The sequence below is a fragment of the Pelodiscus sinensis genome, chromosome 1 (assembly GCF_049634645.1).
Source record: "Pelodiscus sinensis isolate JC-2024 chromosome 1, ASM4963464v1, whole genome shotgun sequence".
NCBI lineage: Eukaryota > Metazoa > Chordata > Testudines > Trionychidae > Pelodiscus > Pelodiscus sinensis.
Window position 1 is genome coordinate 201,780,301 of NC_134711.1, and position 26,880 is coordinate 201,807,180.

General features: G+C 38.7%; 1 protein-coding gene and 1 long non-coding RNA gene across 6 annotated transcripts in view; one reads left to right on the forward strand and one right to left on the reverse strand.

The window, feature by feature from the left end:
* LOC142822374 (uncharacterized) overlaps positions 1-12,917 on the forward strand; it is a 104,845-nt gene extending 91,928 nt beyond the window's left edge. Inside the window, exon 3 of the long non-coding RNA XR_012898425.1 lies at positions 12,679-12,917. This is a non-coding gene — a long non-coding RNA (uncharacterized LOC142822374). The remainder of the gene's footprint in view (positions 1-12,678) is intronic.
* IL1RAPL1 (interleukin 1 receptor accessory protein like 1) overlaps positions 1-26,880 on the reverse strand; it is a 1,160,102-nt gene that overhangs the window by 5,199 nt on the left and 1,128,023 nt on the right. For all 5 annotated transcript variants that reach the window (XM_075913277.1, XM_075913279.1, XM_075913280.1 and 2 more), the window contains 2 exons: positions 23,860-24,003; positions 999-1,169 (listed from right to left, as the gene is read on the reverse strand). In XM_075913277.1, the coding sequence (XP_075769392.1) occupies positions 999-1,169; positions 23,860-24,003 (315 nt within the window). The remainder of the gene's footprint in view (positions 1-998; positions 1,170-23,859; positions 24,004-26,880) is intronic.

Here is a 26,880-nt window from a genome sequence, read left to right on the forward strand (position 1 = left end):
TGCACCACGAATTCACAAGTTACTTTAGTGCATATTGTAGGATTGCACCCTTTGTTTCTGTGTCTTTTTTTCCCTGGCATGTACAATGTTGCCTCCTGTGAATTAATGTTCATGTTATTGCAGATCTTAACAATTTTGTTGCTAATGTGTCTATTTTTTTCTTTTTAAGATGAAAAATTCTTTACTATCTTTTAGTAAATAATCCAATAAGATGGCAGCAGTTTGAAGGCCTCATAGAAGCTATGGATGAACTTTACAACTACTTACAAAAGCAATAATAAAATTGGGCAGGACTATGCAAAAGAAACATGAACAAGTAGTAAAATTAACAAAATTAAGCACTAATGAACTAATTTTCTTCTCTGTGAAATTGGTCCTGCTGTTGGGATTGGTCCTGCTTTTAGCAAGGAGTTGGACTTGATGGCCTCCTGAGGTAACTTCCAATCCTATGATTCTATAATTCTGTGATTCTATGATTCCAGTAGGGACACCAAAAACTTATCTGCTGTTAGTACTAACACATATAGTGTTCCTTAAAAGTATCACTGTTGTTTTAGTTTAGTGTTTAGTTTCTGGAATAAACAAAGGGTTAAATTCTGAGTCCTTACTCTAATTTCACTCAGCACACATTTAGGGTTATGGGAATTTGTCCAAGCATGGACTGAGTTAAAACAGAATAAGGACATCACTATTTAATTCATAGACAGAAAGGTTCCTCATCCAGCCCTACAAAATACTGGTCTTGTCATGCTTTCCTTGCTATGTCTTTCTTAATTGAAAATAATGCCCAGCCAAATACATAAGCAACATTTTAGATAGAATGGAGGCAAGCCAACAAATATTTAAAAAATGTATCCCAAAAATTAGATGAAATATTTTTTTAAAAGGACAGAGAAAACTCAGAGGCAAGATTCTGAGGGTATTATCATATTGTTTCAAGATTTGTAATTTCTGTATTCCTCATATGGGAAACACACATACGACTGAATATAACTTACTTCCAGTGGGAATCAAATCTCTGTCTGGTATGAACAACTTGTATCCATAATGCTTTTCAAGCATATCTGGTAGGATCTCAAGAGCAAATCGTTCTTCTTCCCCAGTTTCTTGATTCCACTGGTCTGGATCCACTTTGGTATAGGATAGATATGCATCATAATCTTTGTTGTCTAAAGAAAGAAAGAAAAAAAGAAAGAAGGAAAATGAAGTATTTTGACGTGATATTCAGACAATAATACATTTTGGGTGCATCTAGACTAGCAAGATTTTGCGCAAAAACTTGCCAGCTGTCTACACTGGCCGCTTGAATTTGCACAAGAGCACTGACTTTGTAATGTACAAAATCTGTGCTTCTTGCACAAATACTTTCACGCTCCTGCTTGGGAAAAGTGTAGACAGGGAAGAACTGTTTTGCACAAAAAAGCCCCAATGGCTAAAATGGTGATCGGGGCTTTCTTGCACAAAATCGCATCTAGACTGGCCACGGATGCTTTTGCGCAAAAGCAATTTTATGCCTTACTGTTGATCTAGTTTAAGTCTTCTGCCTAAAGTAACTGATCTAGCACCCACGGACATATGACCATGGACCTAGAAGCATTTAGTGTAAATGCTGCTCTGTGCCACCTCAGTTTCCCCTATGCAGAATGAAGTGGGCAGGAGGTCAGGATGTGACTGAATATGTACAATATAAACAAATTAAGATCCCAATGCTGAAAAGATTTAAACACAAGAGTAAATTTACCTATATGAATAGTCTCATTGACTTTACATGTGTGATGGATGGGAGTATTTCCTATAAAAGATTAAACTCAGAAAATCCCTGAAAAAAAATCCAGAAAGTGTTGGTAGGGAGCCAGGAAAGCCAATGGGAAGAAAGTGTTATGATTTGAATTGAAAAACAGGTTGCTTGTTTCAATCTCCTTTGTGTGAGAGAAGCAACAGGGGCTGTGAGAGACATGGAATGAGTAATAAACATGAGTGGCGAGGAGTCCTGTGGCACCTTATAGACTAACCGAAGTGTTGGAGCATAAGCTTTCGTGGGCAAAGTCCCACTTTGTCAGATGCATGTAGTGGAAATTTCCCCTTCGGTTAGTCTATAAGGTGCCACAGGACTCCTCGCCGCTTTGGCAGATTCAGACTAACACGGCTACCTCTCTGATACTCAATAATAACCATGTCTAGGAGAACAAAACCTTGAAGCAACAAATGTAAGTAGACAGGGAATGTTTATTTAGATATGATCGGGTTTTTTTGTTCTGTTGTTTGGTTAAGTTCCTCTGTGCTGAGTTGCCCTGCACTCAGCCCCTATGCTGTAACTAAAGCTGAATACCAGGGAAGCAATTCTTTGTGTTTTAATGATTTTTCTCAGTTGCTCTATAACACCTAGAACCCAAATATGATTTACCAAGTACATCTTTTTGTTTTGTTAATAAAACCACCTTTTTAAAACTATGATTTGATTCTTGTGTCCTGGAAGATAATAAGATGTCTGTGTATGCATGCCTAAGACTGAGATGTCTGATATTAGAGATTACAATTTTTTTTCTCTCTCTCTTGTAAGGAAAAAAACCTGGGTACCCCTCTGAGAGAAGTTCTCAAGTGAATCTTTCTGAGTTCAGGAAGAAAGATTTTTGTTTGTTTTTTTTTCACTTGAGAGACGGCAGAATAAATCCCAAGTTCAGGGAATCTATGACCTTGTGGAGTTTTTAAAACAGAAGCTTCTAGAGCTGTGATCACCAACCTGTTGATCATGATTGACTGGTTGATTGGGAGGGCTCACCCAGTCAATTGCGAGGCATTCGGCCCCTCTTATTTCCCCCCACTCTCAAGACAATGGAGATAGCTCTGGCTTCCTGCAGGGTTGGGGGTCAGTCCTGCAGTTGTGCGCCACTTCTGGCATTTCCAGAAGTGCGCAGGCTGCTCCCTCCTACCCCAAACACCCAGCACAGTGCCTGAAAGGCCAGGTCTGTGATGTGCTGGGGACTTCCTTCTGCCTGCTACCTTTCTGCATGTGTGTGTGTGTGTGTGGGGGGGGGGCATGTGGGGGGGGGCAGGAGGAAGTACGTGCTGGGGACTTTTCTGCTGCTTTCCTGTGAAGGCACCCACCAACAGACTGCCACCTGCCTCAGCACCCCCCAGAACCCTGTCCCCAGCCCCAGCACCCACTAGAACCCTGTCCTCTGCCCCCACCAGCACCCTGCTCCTGCACCCACTGACAGCCTGTCTGCTGCCCCAGCACCCACTAGAACCCTGTCACCTGCCCCAGCACCCACCAGAACCCTGTCACCTGCCCCAGCACCCACCAGAACCCTGTCCCCTGCCCCAGCACCCACCAATACCCTGTCCCCAGCTGCCACCAGCACCCTGTCTGCTGTCCCTGCACCCACAAGCATCCTGCCCCCTGCCTATACCAGCTCAGTTGGGGTCACATTAGTGAGGCTTGGGTGGTTTTGGAGGGGTTTTTTTTTGTATCTCACTTGTGTGGCCAGACTGACTTTTCTCTGGGTCAGTGACCCCTGACTTAAAACAGGTTCCCTGCCCTTCTCATAAATAAAGACAATTCTGAAACTTTTTGTGTTTGACATAATATTTTATTTTAAAATGAAGCCTGGTCAACAAGCACCCAATTGGGGCCAAACCTCCATCTGGCCGCAGCATCATAACACTCATGCATGCCCTATGACCCCAAATCTGAGCCTATCATAAACTGGAAGTCCCTCTCCTGAGCATCTCACATCCCCAAGCTCCTGCACCCCCACATCCTCAGTCTTCTGCCACAACACCCCTGCACCATCCACGCACCACAAATCTGTGTTCTGAGCCCATCATACTCCCAACCTCCCTGCCCTGAGGCCCTAACATGCCCCAGCCCAAACTCCTGCACCCTCACATCCACAAGCCTGTGGCTTGCTCAGCACCCCAACCCTCTACCTGACCCCAACAGTCCCCAAACTGAAGCCCTCCCCAAGCCAGCATCCCCTTCTCCACATCCTCCTGCATCCAAATTCCCTCCCAGAACTTGCATCTCTCACCCCTTCCCACACCCAAATCCCTCATTCCCACCCAAGAGCCGACATCTCCTGACTCAACCCAGTGAGAGTACGGTTAGACTACAAGAGTTTTTCTGGGATACCGAAAAACTCTTCTGTGTCTAGGGATACATTTGTTCTTCCACTTTTTTTAGAAAAAGAGCAAACACGCTCTTTCAGCAGCCCCTGTATACTTTGTTCCAACAGAAGGATTGAAAAAAAGCGGCAGTATAGCTGTACCCTCAGAGTGTATAAGGGCTGGGGATAGCAAGTGATGGAGAGGAGGGGAACACAGAGGGTGGGGCCTCAAGGAATGGGTGGGGTCTTGGGGAAGGGATGGGGTAGATCTTGGCTTGTCCTGACATTTAAAAAGTGATCTTGGGTGTAAAAAGGTTGGAGACCACTGGTCTAGAAGCAAGGTATTTTTAAAGTCTCTTAAAGGCCCCCACTTTCTGCACTTGAAGTGCCACAGTGGGGAACAGCCTCAACACCACAAATAAAGCTACTAAATATGGTTACCTTTCTGTAGCATTGGGCCCAGTTGAACTCAATTAAAATATGATGGATTTCCTGACTTTTGGGTGTTTAAATTTGCCCAATTGATGCTGTCTTAATGTAGATTTTTCAATTTAATATGGTGCTCTTTCATTTCAATCTCAGGGGAAAAAAGCACCTCTTTCAGAAATTTGCTTTCTGTGCTTACTTGTAAGACTGAATGAAAGAAGCCATCATTAATTTTCATTAAGAGGTCAATAATGCCAAGTGCTCTGGAACTAATTCAGTGGAATAAGAGGTCACATTTTGATTTTTGTTGTGAAGAAAGTAGAGAAAAATCAATGCCAGGAGTAATGAAATGTTAACATCCTTTAATTCTCTAGACAGTATTATGCACAAGCTATAAAGAATATCAATTGCTTGTAAAGGAGGCCTGATTGAATATGCTACTGTGTGCCATAAGTAATGTTATATTCATTCAACGCTGAATTCTGCAATTTACTAACAATAAATCCCTCCCTCACTTTACCCCTTTTTACATTTTAAGAGCTCCTGTTTTAAAAAGCATGCAGAATGAAGGCCTAGTGCTGCCTGTTCATACCAAATGACATAGGGGGCTACCTTTATGTCTGTAACTTAAACAAAGAGCAATACAGAGACTTAAAAAAAACATATCATAAGCTTTTGTGGGTAAAACACACTTAATCAGATGAATACATGTAATTTCACAAATTGTTCTACTCTCCTTGCTCTGTGAACTGTACATTGTATACTCCAAAATTCACACAATATTTTTTATACTATAGCCAGGCAAGCAACTTTACAAATACAGGCAGTCCCCGGGTTACATGGATCCGATTTACATCAGATCCCTACTTACAAACGGGGTGAGGCAACCCCGCACTAGCTGCTTCCCCCCAGCAGACCAGGGAGACGCGACGCTAGCGCCCCCCCCCCCAGCAGACTAGGGAGACACGGAGCGGCTTTTCTCAGCAGACACCTCAGCTTGAGAATAAAGGACTGAGGGAAGTGAGGTGTGGGAGAATAATACTGAGCTCTGGAGAAATGTTTGGCTAGAGTTTCCCCTACAATATGTACCAGTTCCGACTTACATACAAATTCAACTTAAGAACAAACCTACAGTCCCTATCTTGTACGTAACCCGGGGACTGCCTGTATAACATTTTATCAAATCCTGTTATACCTGAGCTGCATTTTCTTTCATATTGGAGTCAATTATCAAGGATGCGTGTTTGTAAGTGTACAACAGACCAGGAGATCTCCCTGAACTATTAATACTTTCTTCCTGGCAAATTCCTTCAGTCATGCTTCACTGCAGCATTTGGCATATCAAAATTCATCAAGACAGAAACAAGTCTCATGTCACAAAGCAATGGCTTGTGACTTCACTAAATGAATGAGGTAAGAGGTAGAGGCTGATTATAGAGGAGAAAGCCTTTGATTACACCAAAACAGGATATATATCTTATATTATTAATCAGCAATAAAATAAAGAAATTATTGGAAAATTACCATACCTAGCAATGTGAAACTGGTAATTTTACATTTTTTTTAAATAAGGCATTTGAGTGAAAAGTGCTATATAGCATTACAAGAAGCAACAATAATGATACTTGCTTGAGCATGATTCTGGTCTTTAAAATTTCATAACTGGCTATCTGAATGCACTAATTTCTCTAGGTGATGCATTATAAGAAATAATTGAGGGATCATATTGTTAAAAGTGTTTGCTGATTGATATGACAGTTTTATCTTTTATCATTTTAATGTGAGTTCATGTGAGAGAATCATGATTGTTTACTTCACCCATATAATTGTTGTTCCAGCATTTAGTGCATTGGATGAGGTCCATGATATATTGTAACATATATGTGTAGGACAATTGGGTCACAACTGCCATCTCCCCACCAACAGTCATAGGAAGAAAAGCTGACTGCACTCCCAACACCACACTCGTGATCATTACATTGATTATATTAGGGGGGAAAAGACTGACTCTGACATTCCAAAAAAAACCCAAACATCTCTCTGCCTCTCAGCCCATAACAGTAAAGTCCCTGAATTTCAGGGAACAAAACAATGAGGTTCTCTGAGAACATCTTTTATAAAGAACTCAGAGAAGACCTCAGACTGCAACTCACCCAGGCATTTAAGAGTATAATCAAATCCTTCCACAAACAACACCAAGAGAAACTCTGCAAACTCACATCTCACAAATCCACCCAGGGAACTTCTACATGCTTCCCAAGATACAGAAAAAAGGGACTCGAAACAGACCCACCATGGTTGGCCAGGGACCTCTTACTGAAAGAATACTGAGACTCATGCATACAAACCTCAAGCTACAAAGGGGCCATTCACTCTAGTAAACAACCACCTTCCTCTAGAAACTTTAAGGCTGTGTCTACATTGGCATGATTTTGCGCAAAAACATGCTGCCTGTCTACACTGGCCACGAGTTCTTGCCCAAGAACACTGATATTCTAATGTGTGAAATCAGTGCTTCTTGCACAAGAACTATGATGCTCCCGCTCAAGAATATGCCCTCTTGCACAATTGTTCTTGCGCAAGAGGTCAGTGTAGACAGGCAACATGAATTTATTGCGCAAGAAAGCCTGATGGCTAAAATGGCCATCGGAGCTTTCTTGCGCAAGAAGCACCTACACTTTCATGGATCCTCTTGTGCAAAAGCACGTCTCTTGCGCAAAGGCACATGCCAGTGTAGACGCTCTCTTGTGCAAATACTTTAACGCAAGAACTCTTGCGTTAAAGAGTATTTGCGCAAGATTATGCCAATATAAACATAGCCTAACAGTCTTCCTCAGAACATCATCCTTGCCATCATGGAAATCACCTTCCTATACCTCAACATCCCTCACTTGGGTTCCAAATCAGTTCAAACAAATTCAGCACATGCAAACCAAAACCAAAAACACACAGCCAAAAGTAACAATACAACACAATTTCCTCCTTGAAATGAGAATTTACTAATTTGCTCTCATTAGCATAAGAAGTGCTATTAAAGCTGCTATCAGTGCATCTTCAGGATGAAAATGTGATTGATTGTTGCTTGCACTTTGGCTTTAAGTATAGATTATGCCATTTCAAAGATTTGTTTTCGTGAAGATTGCATGCATTAGTGATAAACTGAATCATAGTCATTCACTGCCTGCTTCCTCCCACGCTTAGCTGGAAAAACACCTGCTAATTACCACACAAAGACAAGGAAGATGAAGACTTAATCTGAATCTTTTTTGTTGGTAATGATTAAAAGCAAATGCTAAATATCACAGTTGTTTGTGAGAACTCAAGTTTCCTTTAACTAGCTGAAGACTGCTCTTTGTAGCTGTTTATTGGGGTAGCAAACCTTGCACTGTATCAAGTTGGGTTTCTCAGTCACATTATGTTATGTGAAGTAATTCGACTGACACAATTCAGCATGACATATGACACCATACAACAGCCTTTTGCACATTGTAAACATGTAGCCATAGCGGGGGAAATGATTTCTTCTATGCACATTTTTGTGAACTGTTTATTACATGACTCATTTGAAACAACTGAAAAAATAAAGTTGGCAGCAAGACTAGTCTCAACCAGTTTGCTCTCTCCCCCTCCCCCAACCCCAGCATCACTATGGAACTGAGGTCCCAGCTTCAATGCACAGGTTGATTGTATAGCTTTCTCCTTCTTAGCCTCCCTCAACCACTCTGCCTTGCCACAGGGATGGGGAGAGAAGAACAGGAATATTTTCATTAGATCAACCATGAGGGGCTCAGCAAGGAATGGGTCTAGAACTTCAGATACAGCAGGGGTGGACACGAAGGCCGTGTCCAGACTCAGGGGTTTTTTCGGGAAAAGTAGCCTTTTCCCGAAAAAACTTCCCCTGCGTCCAGACTCAAGCCGCGTTCTTTCGAAATTATTTCGAAAGAACGTGGCTTTTCTTTCGATGGCGGTAAACCTCAATTTACGAGGAAGAACGCCTTCTTTTGAAAGTTCCTCTTTCGAAAGAAGGCGTTCTTCAATGTAAAGAGGCCGTCTTCGAAAGAGAGCATCCAGACTCGCTGGGTGCTCTCTTTCGAAAAAGCGGATTTCTCTTTCGAAAGATCCGCCTGCAGTCTAGACGCGATCTTTCGAAAGAGGCTCTTTCGAAAGATGCTTTCGAAAGAGGCTCTTTCGAAAGAAGCCTGCAGTCTAGACATAGCCTAAGTGGCCCAGGGACTGAATGTGATTCACCAGGGTTAGCTCCCAGTGGGATGCCAGACATTTTAGATACAAGCAGCTTTGTGTTGACTGAGACCTCTGTGGAGACAGTTTGAGCCCCCATAAGAAAATTATGCATACTGTATCTCAGGTGTGATCAATAAACATCTTGGACACAGTTTGCCTGAATTAGCCTCTGGCTGGCAGCCAGATGCTTTATTTACCTGCACATCTGCAGGTACAGCCACTCACAAATCCCATTGGCTGTGGTTTGCCATTCCCAGCCAAGAGGAGCTGCAGAACGCAGCATGGGCTAAGCCACCACTTCCCGTAGCTCCACTGGCCAGGAACAATGTACTGCGGTCAACAGGAGCAGCAAGCAACTGTACCTATGGATGTGCAGGTAAATAAAGCATCTGTGGCAAACTGTGTCCAGTCTGTGGGCTGTTTATAGACCACACCTGAGATAGAGTATGCATAATTTTCTTATGGGGGCTCAAAATGTCTCCTCAGAGGTCTCAGTCAATACAAAACAGCTTGTATCCCTGCACTCTGTGACAGTGAAACATAAAGGTCAATCTCTAGGTACCATTTCTACATTCCCTGATGTTGAGGAGGCCCAATGAGCTGCAGATTTCCTAGCATTATCTAAACTGGCAGAGCAAGGTAAGATATTAAGGGTAAAATGTTGGCTCCGGTGAAGTTAATGGGAGTTTTGCAATTGACTTCAGTGGAGTCAGAAGTTCATCCTAATTATTTTAAATTGGTCATTCCATCCAGGGTACACTTTCTACATCATCTTCATTTCCAATAGTGGTCATTTTAACATCCCCATAGTCTCCCAAAGTCACTAATCATTGGCAACTATACCAGCTTCTTATCCTGTGTCACAAATGCTGTTTCAGATTTCAAGGGGCAAAGCCCACCTGGGCAGCATTCATTTAAATGGATCATTGTGACCAGATTCATAAAACAAGATAAAAACATTATGCATCTTTTGCATCTATTATGCCCCATAATAAATGGCTATGGATCATGTAAACATGCAACTGTAGGCATTCTCTTTCAGCAACTGTACATGCAGAAGGATGTGAGACAATGTGCAAAAGTTGTCTTACACTTTTCCCACAGCAAAATGTGAAAGTGCTACTTATGGATAAGTTACTCTATTTGGAAAGTGCTACCTATGGATAAGTTACTCTATTTGGAAAGTGTTACCTATGGATAAGTTGGCCACCATTCACCCCCCTTAGAGGACTTGGGCTGGAGCTACTTTTGCTGAATCAGGCCAAAAGAATTGCATTTATGGAGCAAAGTATTGAGAGAGATCATTTCATGGAATATATGTGAGTCACTTGTGATAACTCCCTTTCCAGAAGACTACAAATTCTGCTGTGTGTCTGATGCAATGTACTTAGCCACAAGGCAGTAAACATAGAAAATCCAACAAATGTCACAACTAGTGTTGCTAGGTCCAGAGCTTACTTTTAATGAATCTTACAGCTAGTTAGGCTTTTAATCTGTCTCATGCCCCCTGAAGTCCCATGGAGTAATTAATATTGACTGCAGAAACCTCTATTAGACTGAATAGAGCAGATCACATGCAGATTCCTTTGCTGTTAAATGTAGCCAGCAAACCACTTCTGACTTTAGCAGACATTCCATTTCTAGATCAATGGAAAACTTGATGGATAACTAATTCTCCTCCTTCCCCAAAGCACATTTCAGCATAGCATAGATTCAGAAATAACTAGGCTTTCAAAAAAAAAGAAATAGAAGCAAGACAACAGATCCATCAATGCCATATAGATTCGAAGGCAATTTGATACAGCAAGCATTCCTGTTTCTTAATTACCCTTGTTCAATAAGAAATTATTAAAATAGGTATCGAGAGATTTTGAATTTTCCCAAAGATTTTAGCCATTTCAAAACAATATTAACAAGTTCTAATTTGAGTGGATGTCATAATTTTTTATAAAACTAATGTATTTCAGGCAATATTTTTCATCTCCCTCAACAAAGTGAAAAGTGGAATTAAAATGTTTGATTAACTGCATGAGCAGTCAATGAATCTAAAAGTTGCCACAAATCTTTGCAAAATTGTAAAATGTTTTCTTTCCCTAACATTTATTCAAAGTTTATATAAAAATAAAACTCATTGTTCATTTAATAATAGTGAATCAGTTTTAGTATTCATGAAAGTAAGGAACCATTAGTACTGTTTTAGCCATAGTGCAAGAATTTAATATGGAAAATTGTCTAGATATAGCAGCTCAGCTGCTTGTTCTTTTTGAACAAAGACAATCCTGTTAATTTATCAGGTAGATTTGTAATAGGCAACATTTGGGATACATTAAGATTTTCAAACTCATTCAATAGTGACTGGGGTTTGGATTTGAACTTTGTTCTCAGCTGGCCAATGGCCTTGTTACAACTTACCCCAACTACCAACATTTATATGGAACCAGTTCAGTAATGAGTTTTAATTTAGTTAATTTTGTGCTACATTCAAATCAATTCATTAACTCTTTTTGAATTTTAGAAACCTAAATCTCATGATAAATTAGTATATGTCAGTGATTCGAGGATATTTTTCATGAATATCAGTATAAATCTTTTCCTTAAAAATCTGATTTTATGACACTGTTGATACTGTCTAAAAATAGATAATAATTAAGAGTGGGTAAAAATCGAGCACAAGAAAAAAGATTAAAATACAGTGCCATTATTTCAAGCATAAAAGTTTTATATATATTTTTGCTGACTTTCAATTGTCAAAACTCAAATATGGCACTGATAGATACCCCAGATAGAGTATTATTTAATTAACAAAACCAAACTGAGTAATCTATTATTAATGGTCGAACTTTTGCTGAGCTTTATTCTAATTTCATATTCTTAATTACATTAGAAAAAATGTTTAGTTGCACTCTCAGTAGCACTCATTAAGAGTAAAAATTTAAATTAAATTCAACTTCTGAAGGTTTACTACTTGTTAAATAAAACAGTAGATACATCAGAATCTTAGAGGACTTTTATGAAAACCGAAATAAAACATTAGATACATCAGAATCTTAGAAGACTTATATGAAAACTGAAACACTCTTATAAGATTTTTAGAGTTCTAAAAAGATTATGAGATTTAAAAGATAGTGATATTAACTATTCTCTCTATTGCTGCAAAATGTTTGCAAGTCTAATACAAAAACTACAAAAGGAATATTACTATGAAGTATACAAAGAAGGAAGTTGCACCATAAGCTATCTGAAAGATCAGCAGAGACTAAACATGAGGAAAAATATTGACTGCATTATTCTGTGGATGAATTCACAGGCTAATACAACCAGTGAACTGGAAAGCAGCCTGGGAAGGGCAAAGTTCACTTTACTTTTTTGGTTACAGGTGGGTAGCATAGGATGGGATTTTCTCTAGTTTACTCTGTTGACATCATTTTTGTATAAATAATTAAATAGTCCTTGGGCAACAGAAAGAAAGTGAAAGCATGTCTGTAGCCAGCTGCTTACAATACTCCCCAAGGAGATGGGAGACCCAAATTCATGTCCTTGTGCCAGGGACCAACTATTTATCCAAAGTGGAACAACTTCAGCAGAGAGAGTTCCACATCAGAACATGCCATATTCTATAGTATTTAGGACCCATATTCAAATCCTTTCTCCCCATCATGCAGAGAATGGAATTGAACCTGAGTTTTCCACATCCTAGGTGAGTAACCTAACCACTGGACTAAATCTTAGAAAGGAGGCAGCACCTTGAATCTAACTTTTCAAAAATGCCTAGAAGCAAAATGTTTAAGGTTGAAGGAAATGGTTTATCTCACCCCCAAATGGAATTTTTTGATTCACTGAAATTTGTCAGAATTTTCAAATTTGGATTCAACCTAACCTTTTTAATTCTTTTTTTTTTTTTCAGAACTACCAGGGATCTTGAAAAAAACAACCCAGTTATTTATATTCATCTAACTAGAATGAAGAAAAAAGTTTTGGAAACACAGTTGTTCAGCCCATGTCTTGAAAAAGACTCCAATTCTCCTTAGGCTTATAAAAGAAAGTATGGAAGAAAGTCACTCATTTCCTTTCCCTAATAGACAGTACTACTAAATCCAAAAAAGTCTGCCAAATTCAGTTGTGCCAGCTGTGATCTTTAACCCTCTCATAGTCTTGAGGCTACTTTGGGGTTAAAAAAATGTAATGGTAACCTTTGCTCTTGGAAACTTCAAAGAATGGAAAAATTGGATAGAGCAGTTTTCTAAGACTCAGAAGAGACCATATAGTGGAAATATCTCACCACACTTTCAGTGATAAATGAAGGACTTTGCTAATTCATATGCAATTTTCAAAGTGACAGTATATATCTTAGAAGAGCATTTTATTTCTGTTCTATTTCTGAGACATGTAGCCTATATTTGTCTTCTTCTTACAGTTAATCTTATAAAGTGCATTATATGATAAAGTTAATTTTATGTGAATTTTACTAAAATTATGTCTTTGTTGCAATAAAAAAATAGAAAGACATTAACAATGGGACCCTTTTTCCTGTTAGTCAGTTAGTTTCAGGGATATAAGCTATAAACCCTGATATGCAAACATAAATTGGGAGTTTACTATTTGAATGACATTTCAAATGAATCAACACTGTGACAATATACATTTTAATTAAGAGTAAAAAACCCTGTTTTTGTGAAGTTTTACTACTAATTCTACTACTAACATTTGGAAGGAAAAAAGCTGCAGTTTTTATAGCTGCTTTATTTGACAGAATTTTAAATTGATTTTCAAAAAATAACATTTCTTATTAGAAAACTTTGCCAGCAGCCAATTAGAACTCATATGCACACTTGAGATTGCTACTGAAATGTTATTTCATTGGTCCCCAGGGGAAATTCTGTAATTGGGAATGTGTCACTACCTTCAGCAGCAATTACAGAGTTGCCATACCTGTATGGCCTAATCATTAACAAAAATACTTTCCTAGATGCCTAGACCATTTGCAAAAGTTATATCCCAAGGTTTTAGTAGCCAATTCATAATAAATACAAAGATTCTCAAAGATGTCCTCATTTTTTCATAATGTATAAGGTTTCAGAACAAGAAGTGCCTTGTTCCTCTTTAGCTTGACTCACAAGCCACGGATGTTATTAAGAACTTAAGATGACCTTCTTTTATCTTGAGAAAGTCTGATGTGTATGATTCCATGTGAGCCTAGCCATTCTTTTGCTGCAGAGATGGGGGTGAAAGAGAAGTTGCTGTTGGGAGGTGGCCCCAAATCATTCCAAGACAGAAACTGCCCTGCCAAGCCTTCTGAGCCAACCATTGATTTGGCTGCCAGTGCCAAAAGCAATGGAAGCTCTTACTTTAGGAAAGCAATCAGCATAGAATAGAAAATGTCACCACAGTCCTTCTGAATCAATGCAAAGCCAGGGGCATTTCTCCAAGTTGAAGAGTGAGTTAGAGAGCTGGCGAGGGCAACAGAGTTTTCATTTAGAACTGTTAAATCTTCCTCCGCAAAAGATCCAGTCTGAACACTCTGCCAGCAAGCACATCAAGGGAATACTCCACAGCACTGAGAGAGACTGAGACGAGTGATGGGGCTGCTATGAGGAGAGAGGGCACGCTGACCTCCTTATCATCATCTCATTCCTGTTCCAGCAAGATGAAGAAAATGCAGTGAATGCATAACAGCTGATAGTAGTTTAGTAGGAAGACTACCAAGCTTCATTGGTACAGAGAGGCTCCCAGAGGCAGTGCATAAGGAGAACATAGGAGACAAAGTATCCTCCCCACCACCCAATTGGCCTGCCAGAGGCAGAGGGGGAGAGGGACTCTGACCTTTTCACCCTGTATCCCCTGGCACATTTGGCCACTTTCCTTAGCAGCCAGGCAGGGAATGGGATGTAGCCACCACTGCCTCAGGACCCTGCTGGCAGGTAATGGAACCCAGCTCCCTGACCAGGATCAGTTGCCAGGGACAGGAGCTCAGTGAGCCAGATGCATGCCAGGGATAGAGGGAGCTCTGACTCACTCAGCCCCTATCCCCAGTAATTGGTGTGGCACTGGGCCACTCCCTTCCAGTTTCATAGTATCAATCTGTTCACACTGCATTTGTTTACTCAGCCTTTTTCTATTATTTCTGATTTTCAGCTCTCCTGTCCCCCCAGTCCTTTAAATACAAGAGGGTTGCTCACCTTCTGCTTAGGCACGTTCCAGTTTAGGAGTTTATTGATTCTTTCAGACTGCATGCATTGTTCTCACTGATTCAAACTGTTACTCTGAGTTTGGCTGAAATGTTTGTGTATGGTACTAACTCCTATCCACTTTGCTGACTGATTGATAGGTCTGGAGGTAGTAAGGATACATGGACCACCTCCTTTACTTGCCTTGGCTGTGGACAGAGGCAAAAGGGGAAAATTGGGTTTCTACTGGTTCTTTTGTGCCTTCCTTCCCAATGGCCTGCAGGAGGAGTCAGACACCCACAACATCCAGGCTCTGACTCTGACCAGATCCTGCTCCCTGAAGGTAACTGAGTCCATGTCAAATCTGTATGGACCTGAGAGTAAGAGGGAGGGATCACTTCTGCCCACTGATGGCTGGTATCCAGTTTTGCTTTGCTCAAACCACATCCTTCCTTACTCTTATCTAATGAGCTGGATCTCTCACTATGCCAGGCTCTCATCTTTCTACCAAATTTTGTCTTGGGGTCTGGAAGGTATTTTTCCCACATAACACAATTTTTATCCAGCACATCAGAGCTCCAATTTTTGAATTTACATTACAGTTATCACACTTTTTCGCATTTCCATTGTGGTGAGAAAAAAACCTCAGCAGCCCAACACTGTGGCATTTAATTTCAGAAAGGAGAACTACACAGAAATAAGGAGATTAGTTAAATTGAAATTAAAAGGTACAAAGCCAAAAGTAAAATCCCTGCAAGCTGCATGGAGACTTTTCAAAGATACCATAATAGAGGACAAACTTAAATGTATACCCCAAATTAAAAAAAAAACCACAGTAAGAGAACCAAAAAAGTGCTACCATGGCTTAACAACAAAGTAAAAGATGTAGTGAAAGATAAAAAGGCTTCATTTAAAAAGTGGAAGTTAAATTCTAGTAAGGAAAATGGAAAAGAACATAAACTCCATCAGATTAAGAATAAAATATAATAAGAAAAGCCAAAAAAATTTGAAAAACAGCTAGTGAAAAATTTTAAAAGTTATAGTAAAATGTTTTTAAGTACATCAGAAGCAGAAAGCTGGCTAAACAATCAGTGGGGCCCTTGGATGATTGAGATGCTAAAGGAGCACTCAAAGACAATAAGGTCATTGTGGAGAAACTAAATTAATTCTTTGTTTCAGTCTTCACTGCTGAGGATGATAGGGCGATTCCTAAACCTGAACCATTCTTTTTAAGCAATAAATCTGAGGAATTGTCCAAGACCAAGGTGTCGGTAGAGGAGGTTTTGGAACAAGATAAACTTAACAGTAACATGTCACTGGGAGCAGATGGCATTCACCCAATAGTTCTGAAAGAACTTAAATGTGAAATTGCAAAACTATTAACTGTGGTTTTTAATTTATCCTTTAAATCATCTTGACTGGAAGATAGCTAATGTGATGCAAATATTTAAAATGAGCTCTAGAGGTGATCTTGGCAATTACAGACTGGTAAGTCTAACATCAGTAGTGGGCAAATTAGTTGAAACTATAGTTAAGAATAAAATTACCAGACATACAGATGAACATAATTTGTTGGGAAAAAGTCAACATAGTGTCTGTAAAGAGAAATCATGCCTTACTAGTCTACTAGAGTTCTTTGAGGAGGTCAACAAGTATATGGACAAGGGGGATACAGCGGATATAATATACTTAGATTTCCAGAAAGCCATTGACAAGGTCTCTCACCATAGGCTTTTAAGGAAAGTAAGTTATCATGGGATAAGAGGGAAGGCCATCTTGTGGATTGATAACTGGTTAAAAGACAGGAAAAAGAGGTAGGAATAATGGTCAGTGTTCAGAATGGAGCGTGGTAACTAGTGGTGTCCCCCAACAGTCTGTATTGGGACCAATCCTATTTAACCTATTTAGAAATGATCTGGAGAAAGGGATAAATAGTAAGGTGGCAAAATAAACCATTCAAGATAGTTAAGAACAAAGCAGACTGTGAAGAACTTCAAAAAGATCTCACAAAAGTAGGTGATTGGGCAATAAAATGGCAAATGAAATTTATGTTGATAAATGTAAAGTAATGGACATTGGAAAAAATAATCCCAACTATACATTCAAAATCAGGGGGACTAAGTGAGGTATAACTACTTAAGAGAGAGATCTTGGAGTCTTTGTGGATAGCTCTCTGAAAACATCCACTCAATGTGCAGTGGCAGTCAAAAAAGTAAACAGAATGTTTGGAATAATTACAAAAGGGATAGAGAATAAGACAGATAATATCTTATTGCCTCTATATAAATCCATGGTACGCCCACATCTTTAATACTGAGTACAGATATACTCATCTCAAAAAAAAGATATATTGGCATTGGAAAAGGTTAAGAAAAGGGCAACAAAAATGATTAGGTGTTTGGAACGAGTGCTATATGAAGAAATATTAAAAATACTGGGATTTTTCAGTTTAGAAAAGAGGAGGTTAAGATGAGATATGATAAAGGTCTATAAAATCATGACTGATATGGAGAAAGTGAATAACGAAAAGTTATTTACTTGTTCCCGTAACATAAGAACTAGGGGGCACCAAATGAAATTAATAGGTAACAGGTTTAGAACAAACAAAAGGAAGTTTTTCTTCATGCAGCACAGTCAATCTGTGGAACTCCTTGCCACAGGTTGTTCTGAAGACTAGGACTTTAACAGGGTTCAGAAAAGAACTAGATAAATTCATGGAAGTAAGGTCCATCAATACTTATTAGCCAGAATGGGTAGGAATGGTGTCCCTAACCTGTTTGTCAGGGGCTGGAAAGGGATGACAGAAATGGGATCACTTGATAACCTGTTCTGTTTATTCCCTCTGGGTCACCTGGCATTGGCCACTGTCAGAAGATAGGATACTAGGCTAGATGGATCTTTGGTCTGACCCAGTATGGCCGCTCTTATGTTAATCTTACCCATATGTTCAGAAAAATCAAATGTTAGTGGGCCAAAATGGTGGTCTAATGTGAGTTTTCTGTAACCCAATGCACATCTTCGGCAGGACACTCTTCCATGATATTACATGATGAAGGAATTTGCTTCTCTGTCTCACATAGCATGGGACTCCTCTCATCTCATTTCTCCTGCATGCAGGAAAAAACAGATTGGGACTTCCACCAAGGGTCACGAGCAGGCTTGGGAGTGTAGACAGATATGGCCCATGCCAGGTGTGTGCAACTCAGGACCATTGATGTCCAGTTGAATTACACACTGAAACAGTCCTGATGGATTGTGTTTCCTCATTAGTTCATAGTTTAATAAATTCATGATACTACATTTAATCGTATTCTGGCAAGCATTACTCATTATTTCCAAGTCCATATCAATATTTGGAGACTGTTTTTCCAGAAAGTGACACCATATGTCCATACATTCTAAAATTGGGCACTGGATTTATTGCAACTGGAATCTGGCATGTAAACATCTGCTTCATGTTAAGCAGTTGAGAAATGCCTTTCATTTGGTTTAATGGATCTGAGACTAATAAGTGAAAACTTCTGCACACTGAATGGCTTAGAAACCCAAAGGCAAAATTTTCTGAATAAAATCATGAGATTCCTATTGATTTCAATGGAATTTCACCTCCTTTCAGGATGACTGTCATATATATGTTATATATAATATTTATATATGTATATATAACATATATGTAAAGCATCTTAATTTTTTGTTTCAAGACTTTTGCATATTCCAAAAGAAGGGAAAAACAAGTTATGGGATTGTCTAGTGTGAAGATATTGCAATTTTTTTCCGTTGCTTCAAGTATACCAATTGGTTGGTATTACAGTTATTTTACTAGTGGGGAAAAAAGGCAACACTGAAGAACATTCAGTTCCTAAAGTGGTCCTTTAAAAATGTAAATATTAAACCTTTTGAGTAAATATTAGTTGTTAAACTAGCTTTATAGCAAGATGGAAACTGGTATGAAATCTCTCCCCCTAGGATCTGAAATATACAGTATATACTAGTGTCACTAGCGATGTCACATTTGTCATGGTAGCTTCTTCTAGATGTAAATTGCAATAATAATTATACTTAGCATTTCTTAGCACTTATATAGAACTTTTTGGGTAAGATGTTTAAAAACACTTAGGCTCTTAAATCTATGATTAGGTCTGATTTTCTGTGTGGCCTGATTTTCAAAAGTGTTGAGCATGTAAAAGCTCCTAATAAGCTTTGTCGTCATCTTCATCATTGTCGTCTTCTTTTTTTTTTTTTTTTTGGCCTGGGTTTTCACTTTGTTATAGAACATTTTTTAGTTTTCTTAATGGTCCAAAATATAACAGGTCTACAATTAGCAGGTAGGTAAAAAGATACAGAAGAGACTTGACTAAGTTACAAAGCAAATCAACGAGGGGATACAGAATTAAAAATGGAAGAATTTCAGACTTCCAAACCTATACTTTTTTCTGTATTATGTACTGCCCCCTAGTAAACTTATAGAGTTCTATAATTGCAATCTGGATAATAGCTAGAAACTAAAAATGATGAGAGCTATGAGTTGGTCAGGTCCTATAATCATGGTGTGATAAGAGATTGAACTAGCACTAGAGAGACATGCATTAGTACATTGAGGGGGAATCTGAAGTACAATGAGAGCTGTTGGTGATCTAACTCTGGGGGAGAGGCAGGGAACTAGCATTTGGGAACAAAGGTGGCTTGGGTAGATGACAGAAGTAAAGAACGAGGGTTTTTTTTTTCCAAAGAGTCAAGAAATAAGATATATTCCAAGGCTGAGGTTAGGAGGAAAGTTCAGGAACATTTTTATCTCCAGTAGCTTGATAGAATTTACTGAGGTAAAGTTACACACACTGTAAGGGTAAAAAGCTTTGCTTTCAAATATATTTTACAGTTTACCCATGTATTACATAAGATTCAGACTGAAATGCCAAGAAAAATGAATGCAGTTTTCTTCTAAGGCTAGGAGAGAAGGGAACTGATTGTGATGAGCTTTAATGTCCTGCAGGATTACCTCTCCAATCAGGAAAGAAACCAAATGTTATATTTTGAGGGAAATCTTCTGCTAAGAAATTGAACTGGACCTAAATTTTAGAGTGCTTGCTATCCTGTAGGGATTCAGTCCACTGTACAAAAAGAACCTGTGAATATTTCAGTGTTTGCTCAACTATATGTTATGCTGTAATATGACAGAACATGATCTAAATAAGGGATAACATATGGACACACGCTAATGTCCAACAGGAGACAGGGCTAGGGAGAATTATGAAAGATAGCATTTTGTGGAGATCCTCTGGAAAGTGCAGTGAAGCAGAAGACTAATTTGTAATACAGACTACAGAGAACATGAGCCTACTTTTACAACTTCTTCCCATACAAAGCATAAACTATTGGTCCATGAGGCATTTCTGTTATGTCTTCCTACATGTGCTTTAATTTTGAGAACTTAAGTGAAATAGACACTTATTATAAAAGATCCAGCTGCAGTAACTCCCTTAATGCAATAGGTTTTGACTTCTGTTTTTTATATACTCCACTTCATTCAATACATTCTATTTTGTTTGGAATCTGGGAGTAATATTTCATTTAGCTTATTACCACAGTGAAGCATATAAAATTCTCAGCTGTTTTTATTGATTATCTAAAGAGAAAAACTTCTCACTGTAATGGTAGAATTTATTTTACTATTGAGACTGATTTAAATAGACAATTATTATTATTTTCCCTCTTCAAACCTCCAACTCAATTTCTGGCTCAAGGTGTTGTTTTGGTTACTATTTTCAAATGGGAGATTTAGGTTTCAGAATGACTAATGGATTTTTCATTTTCTCAAGTAATTGAAGTTATAAGACTTCACTGTCTAATGTTACTGACCACGTGAGTTTTCAAATTTTATTACAACTGTAATGGTAAATGGAAACATGAAAACTACTGCCATTTAAATAATAACTAATGTATCTACCTATTTTGGTCTGATTGAATACAGTTACATTCTACATTTTCTCACATACAACTAAAACAGAGAAGTAACAGTCTATCTTTTTTTCTGTCAGCTTGGATAATTTTGTCTACCTCTCAGGAGGAAGATCAAGAAAGCAAGGACTTGAGAAAGGATGAAGAGAGGATAGATTGCTTTATTGGGGAGGTTGATTCCTGAGGAAATCGGGGTCTACCAAAAACCCATGTGATGCTGAGCAAGTCACAATCTCTGTACATCTCAGTTTCCTCTTTGTTAGTTTAGTAATACCAATTTATCACACTGTGGTGTTCTATGAATTAATACACTCATGTTGTAAAGTATCATGAGCTTTCATGGGCAAAACCTTCTTCCTCAGGTGAGTGAAGAAAAAGGGGGAACCTCCCAATTTTCTTCCCCCTTTTTCTCCATTCATCTCAGGAAATAGGTTTTGACCACGGAAGCTCATGATACTCTCTCTCTCTAGCTAGTATCTAATACTGCACTGTTATGTCTAGATAACTAGCATTATTTCAAAATAACAATGTGAGTGTCTACACAGCCATTCCATTATTTCAAAATAATTTTGCAATAATGGATGGCTTATTCCAAAATCTGAAAACCTCATTCTATGAGGAATAATGCCTATTCTGGAATAGCTATTTTAAAATAAGACATGTATAGGCTCTCCACTGCTGCTATTTCTAAATAGCACCCCATCAGGGCCATTCTAAGTTATTCCTCCCCTGTGCCACTTGGGGCTCCAAATCGAGATAGCATGTCTACATTAGGGAAGCCTGCCTCAGACTAATTTTGGGGCTTCCCTGCAGCGTAGGCATGCTGTTTTGAAATAAGCTATTTTGGAATAACAATTCCAGAATAGCTTATTTTGAAATAGCCGTACAGTGTAGACATACCCCCAGGTGCTACAGGACTGCTCATTGATTTTTAAAAGTTACAGATTGACACAGCTGCCCCTCTGAGACTTTTACAGTTGTAAAGCATTTTGTGATCTCTCTCTCAAAAAAAAAAGGTGACATACAGATGCAAGATACTGAAATATTTGTGTGTATGTGTTGTGTGTGTATATAGCAGGTAAAATCACTTGCTTTATTTGATTCTGATTTTGCTGTTTGGGAACTATCCTTGCACATTTTCATATTATAGGGAGAAATGGGTCAATCCCTGAGGATCTTAGGTGTAATGTTCTCCATCTTATCACATTACATAAACAACTATAATTTCACTGCCTCTGTTCATCCTCAGTGTGACAGCTTTGGCTAACATCTTCCATCTCACACACATCACACTCTAAATTATACCAGGATATCCACACCTTATATTTTCAATAGTGGTTAATGCCCTTATTTCAATAGGGCTGCGTCTAGACTGGCATGATTTTCCGCAAATGCTTTTATCAGAAAAGTTTTTCCATTAAAAGCATTTGCAGAAAAGTGTGTCTATATTGGCACGGACACTTTTCCACAAAAGCACTTTTTGTGGAAAAGCGTCCGTGTCAATCTAGATGTGGTTTTGCGCAAGAAAGCCCCGATCATCATTTTTGCCATCGGGGCTTTTTTGTGCAGAACAGGTTTTAGTTGTCTACACTGGCCCTCTTGCGCAAAAACGTTTATGGAAAAGGGCTTTTGCTCGAACAGGAACGTCAAAGCATTTGCGCAAGAAGCACTGATTTTGGACAGTAGAACGTCAGTGCTTTTGCTCAAAATCAAGCGGCCAGTGTACACAGGTGGCAAGTTTTTGTGCAAAAGCAGTAGCTTTTGCAGAAAAACTTGCCAGTCTAGACACAGCCTAGGATTTTAGCAAATAAGCATATCGGCTGTGTCTACACTGGCCACTTATTCCGGAAAATCAGCCGCTTTTCCGGAATAACTTGCCAGCTGTGTACACTGGCCCCTTGAATTTCCGGAAAAACACTGATGATCTACTGTAAAATCATCAGTGCTTTTCTGGAAAAACTATGCTGCTCCCGTTCGGGCAAAAGACCTTTTCCGGAAAACTGTTCTGGAAAAGGGCCAGTGTAGACAGCACAGATTTCTTTTCCGCAAAAAAGCCCCGATCACGAAAATGACAATCGGGGCTTTTTTGCGGAAAAGCACGTCTACATTGGCACGGACGCTTTTCCGGAAAAAGTGCTTTTCCGGAAAAGCATCCTGCCAATGTAGACACACTTTTTCCGGAAATACTTATAACGGAAAACTGTTCCGTTTTAAGCATTTCCAGAAAAGGGTGCCAGTGTAGACGTAGCCATCATGTATCACCCATAAGGTAGTAGTCAGAAACTGCAAGACCTCTGATTGAAGGCACCAAGCCTAATTCATCAATGCCCAGAGTTCAGCCTAGTTTGCTATTCAGTTGTGACTCTCATTAGTGTAATAAAAGTAGTGTATAAATCTGATATAGTTCAATGCAAATAATGCCAATTACTATTGGTTAAACTGGCATATTTGAATCATCACATCAGAACTAGTTTAATCAAAATTAGCTACTGTCTAAACAGTTAAGTAAATAAACCCAAGAGCATAGACTGCTGAATAAATTTGAAAACAGCACTGTTTATCAAAACTGATCAGTTATTCACTTTAACATCTAATACTTTTGGGGAACACAATTAGAGGAGACGCTTATCACTTATGGGAAATTGAAGCTGACTTTCAATACTGACAGATCTAAACACACTTAATGTATCAGTGATTGTAATTCACACTTGGTGTTGGGAGCAAAAATCCAACAGACAGAGTTATCTACTGGAGATCCAGAGAGCAGCAAATGTATCAGTCAAACAACCACTGCTTCTGTTCTGCTGTCTAGGGACCCATTTTCCACGCAGTGCCTAATGCAGTGAGAGAAACGTCACTGATGGTTGCCGCATAGTTAATACTTCCTGCTCCAATGAAAATTAAGCATTTGATAAAAGAGACAGACATTTTTTCAAAGTAGGAAATATATTGAGAAGCTGCCTTACCTCCATCTAGTTCTTCAGCTCCAAAATGATTCCTGTAGAAGAGCATAATCTCAATCTTGTAACACTTGTAGACAGTCACTAAACAAACAAGCAGCAGCAGAATAGCACCAAGCCCACCAGCAAGCTCAACTGTATACATCAGTTCTGCAAAGAATTATAAAATGGAATAACAACCACATTCAGAATTAGAGAAAGGTTAACACTGGAGATAATGTTCAGGTTGAAAATAATAGTAGAATGCAAGTGCAGGATTTTTAAATATAATTTCCAGATTGTTTACAGAACATTTCTGAACTCTCTGAGAAATGTACAGATAATGCATGCAGTTTTTCCTTTATACATATGTAAATACCCACAGGCAACATTTTAAATAGCTTATGTGAAAAGTCAGTCAACTGTTTTTGCCCAATGTTGTGTGCTGGGTTTAATTTATAGCTATATATCACTGCTTTGTTTGCAATACATATATTGCATCGCACCATTCATATTTTAAGCAAATATTCTCCTTTTGTAGAGCTGACACAACCCTCCTCCCCAGCAGAAATAAAAGATCAGACACACAGCTGTGTTTCATGATGGGTTTCTGTCACTTGCATTAGATTAAATGAAAGATAAACCTTTTACTATTTCAAAATATAAATAAAAATGCTTACAGTATATGAAGACAAATCATCCTAGAAGCCCCCAAACCCGATTCCTCAGTTATGTGTTAATATTTTTGACACAGTTGATCTGCAATTCATCTTTATTCCCTGCTGTTTCCCTGGACAGGGAGATCTTCTGTTTTGATATTGCAAATCATCACAATTTGTCAGATCTAACATTCAGATTCAGAGCATGACCGCTCATCCTTTGTTACATTATCCCACTGGAGATTCACATGATGGATTGAGATCATTGTCATGTAGCTCAATCCCTTAGGATGGAGAATCCAATCAAATGCAGCCATATCTGTCTGTCTGACAATAGCAATCTCCTCGGTGATGTCATTTATCAGATGATAACAATAAGTGATAAGTGATAACAATAAGATGATAACAAACATAAGTGATAAGTGATAACAATAAGATGATAACAAACATCATTGTTTGTTGTTTCTACATCTAATAGTTGAATAGTCAAGAAAATAGAAGTAACTCTTGAGAGTCCATTTTGTTATTGTTCTCACTACTCTTCAAATAAGAAATGAGAATGCAAAAAGAAAAAAAAAATCATGAAAAGTGCCAAGGGTTTTGTTTGTTTGCTATCTTAAAATTGGGGAGGAGCAGTAACTTGGTACATTCCAGAAAAACCCAAGAAAACATTTTTTAAATTTTTCTATAATCCAGTTTTGAAAGAGGACTGGAGCAGGACTTGGATATTAAATGAACACAGTTTGGCCAATAAAAAACCTAACTGGAAATTAATACAGAATTCCAGAAGGAAAATATTATATAATGCATTACTAAGGAACACTGTGCCCTATAAACAGCAACCTGTGTAGATAACATTTGCTTCCATTTGGACAGCCTGTGCTTGGGTTAAGCAATGTAAATTCTCCCATTATCCAGGTAATGTTTTTTTGGCTATGCATATGTAATAATACATTACTCTACATCTCAGTTGAAGAAACAGAATATTAGAAAAAAATGACAGTTCCATTTCATTTTACTATGTGCTACCAACAAATGTACCCATTTTATTAATCTGATATACACACCACTGGTAAAAAAAAAAGGTTTCATTGTTCCCTAGAGGACACTACAGATAGGTCTACACTAAAAGGGGAGGTTGAAGCAAGATACACAACTCCAGCTACATTAATTATGTAGCTGGAGTCAACGTACCTTCTTTTGCATTTCCCCACTGTCTCCACAGTGGGAGGCCAATGGGATCAAATGCTCTCATTGGCTTCCCTCAGACCTCAAAGAATGAGGAGCAGCAGATGCTGGCGGGGGCAGCCATCAGCATTCGATTTAGCAAGTCTTAACTAGACTCACTAAATCAAACTCTGAAAGATTGATTGTGGTTGGGCTGATCTTCTGTTCAATAGAGACATGGCCTGGAAGTGCAATAAAACAAAATAATTTACATTTCATATCATTCTTTTCTAAACTTTGGTGGAAACTCTTTTGCATTAACATTTTTAAGATCACCACTTTTTATTTCCTACTTTCAGTACTTTTTCAGGCTGTAGAAAGGAAGCTCATTTTAAAAACATCACACAACAAAACAATACTCACAGTTTGCATAGGCTTTTAATACAATATTTTAGAAAATAAATGGAAATGGAAATTACTCTGCACTGGCACGCAACAGCCAGTTTATCATTTTGCACCACATGTATTGCAGCTGTTCAGTGGTAATTAGAATATGGGGGGGTATTAATAGGCTATGTTGCTAGGTGTAAAATATACCAACCAATGTACTCACTGTATTGATGTATTAAAGGCAAGGAAACACTTTATTACTCAAAAACAAAATGTTCCCCAAACTCAACAAGGGAGAGGTTAAACAGAAAACACTGCATGTAATTGTCTTTCCACCATCAAGGTGTATGCAAACTAATATACTGTAAGAAAAGTATAACTTTGGTTAATACAAAGTCTCCTTTAAAGCACATTTTTGTGCAATGTTCACTATTGGAATTATACACATCTCTAGTGCAGGTACAACATATATAATTATTTCCTTTTAATAAAATCAAACTGAATTCACAGAGTATTTTTTCTCTGTTGGCAGGGCAACACAGTAAAATTGGTAAGAACATTCACTGATCCTATGGGTATGTCTACACTACACCTGGAAAAATACCTCTCAGCCCAGATAGAAAGACTTGTACTACCCCTGTTCAAGCAATGAGCTAAAAATTGCATTGTCACTGTTGTAGTAGTGGCACAGACTATCTGACTAAGTAGGAGTCTGACTGACCTCTTGGGTCCATAGTAAGCTTCTCTGTGTCATTGTTTTTCCCATCTGTAAATTGGGGATAATGGTACTGACCTCCTTTATAAAGCACTTTGAAACTGACCAATGCAAAGT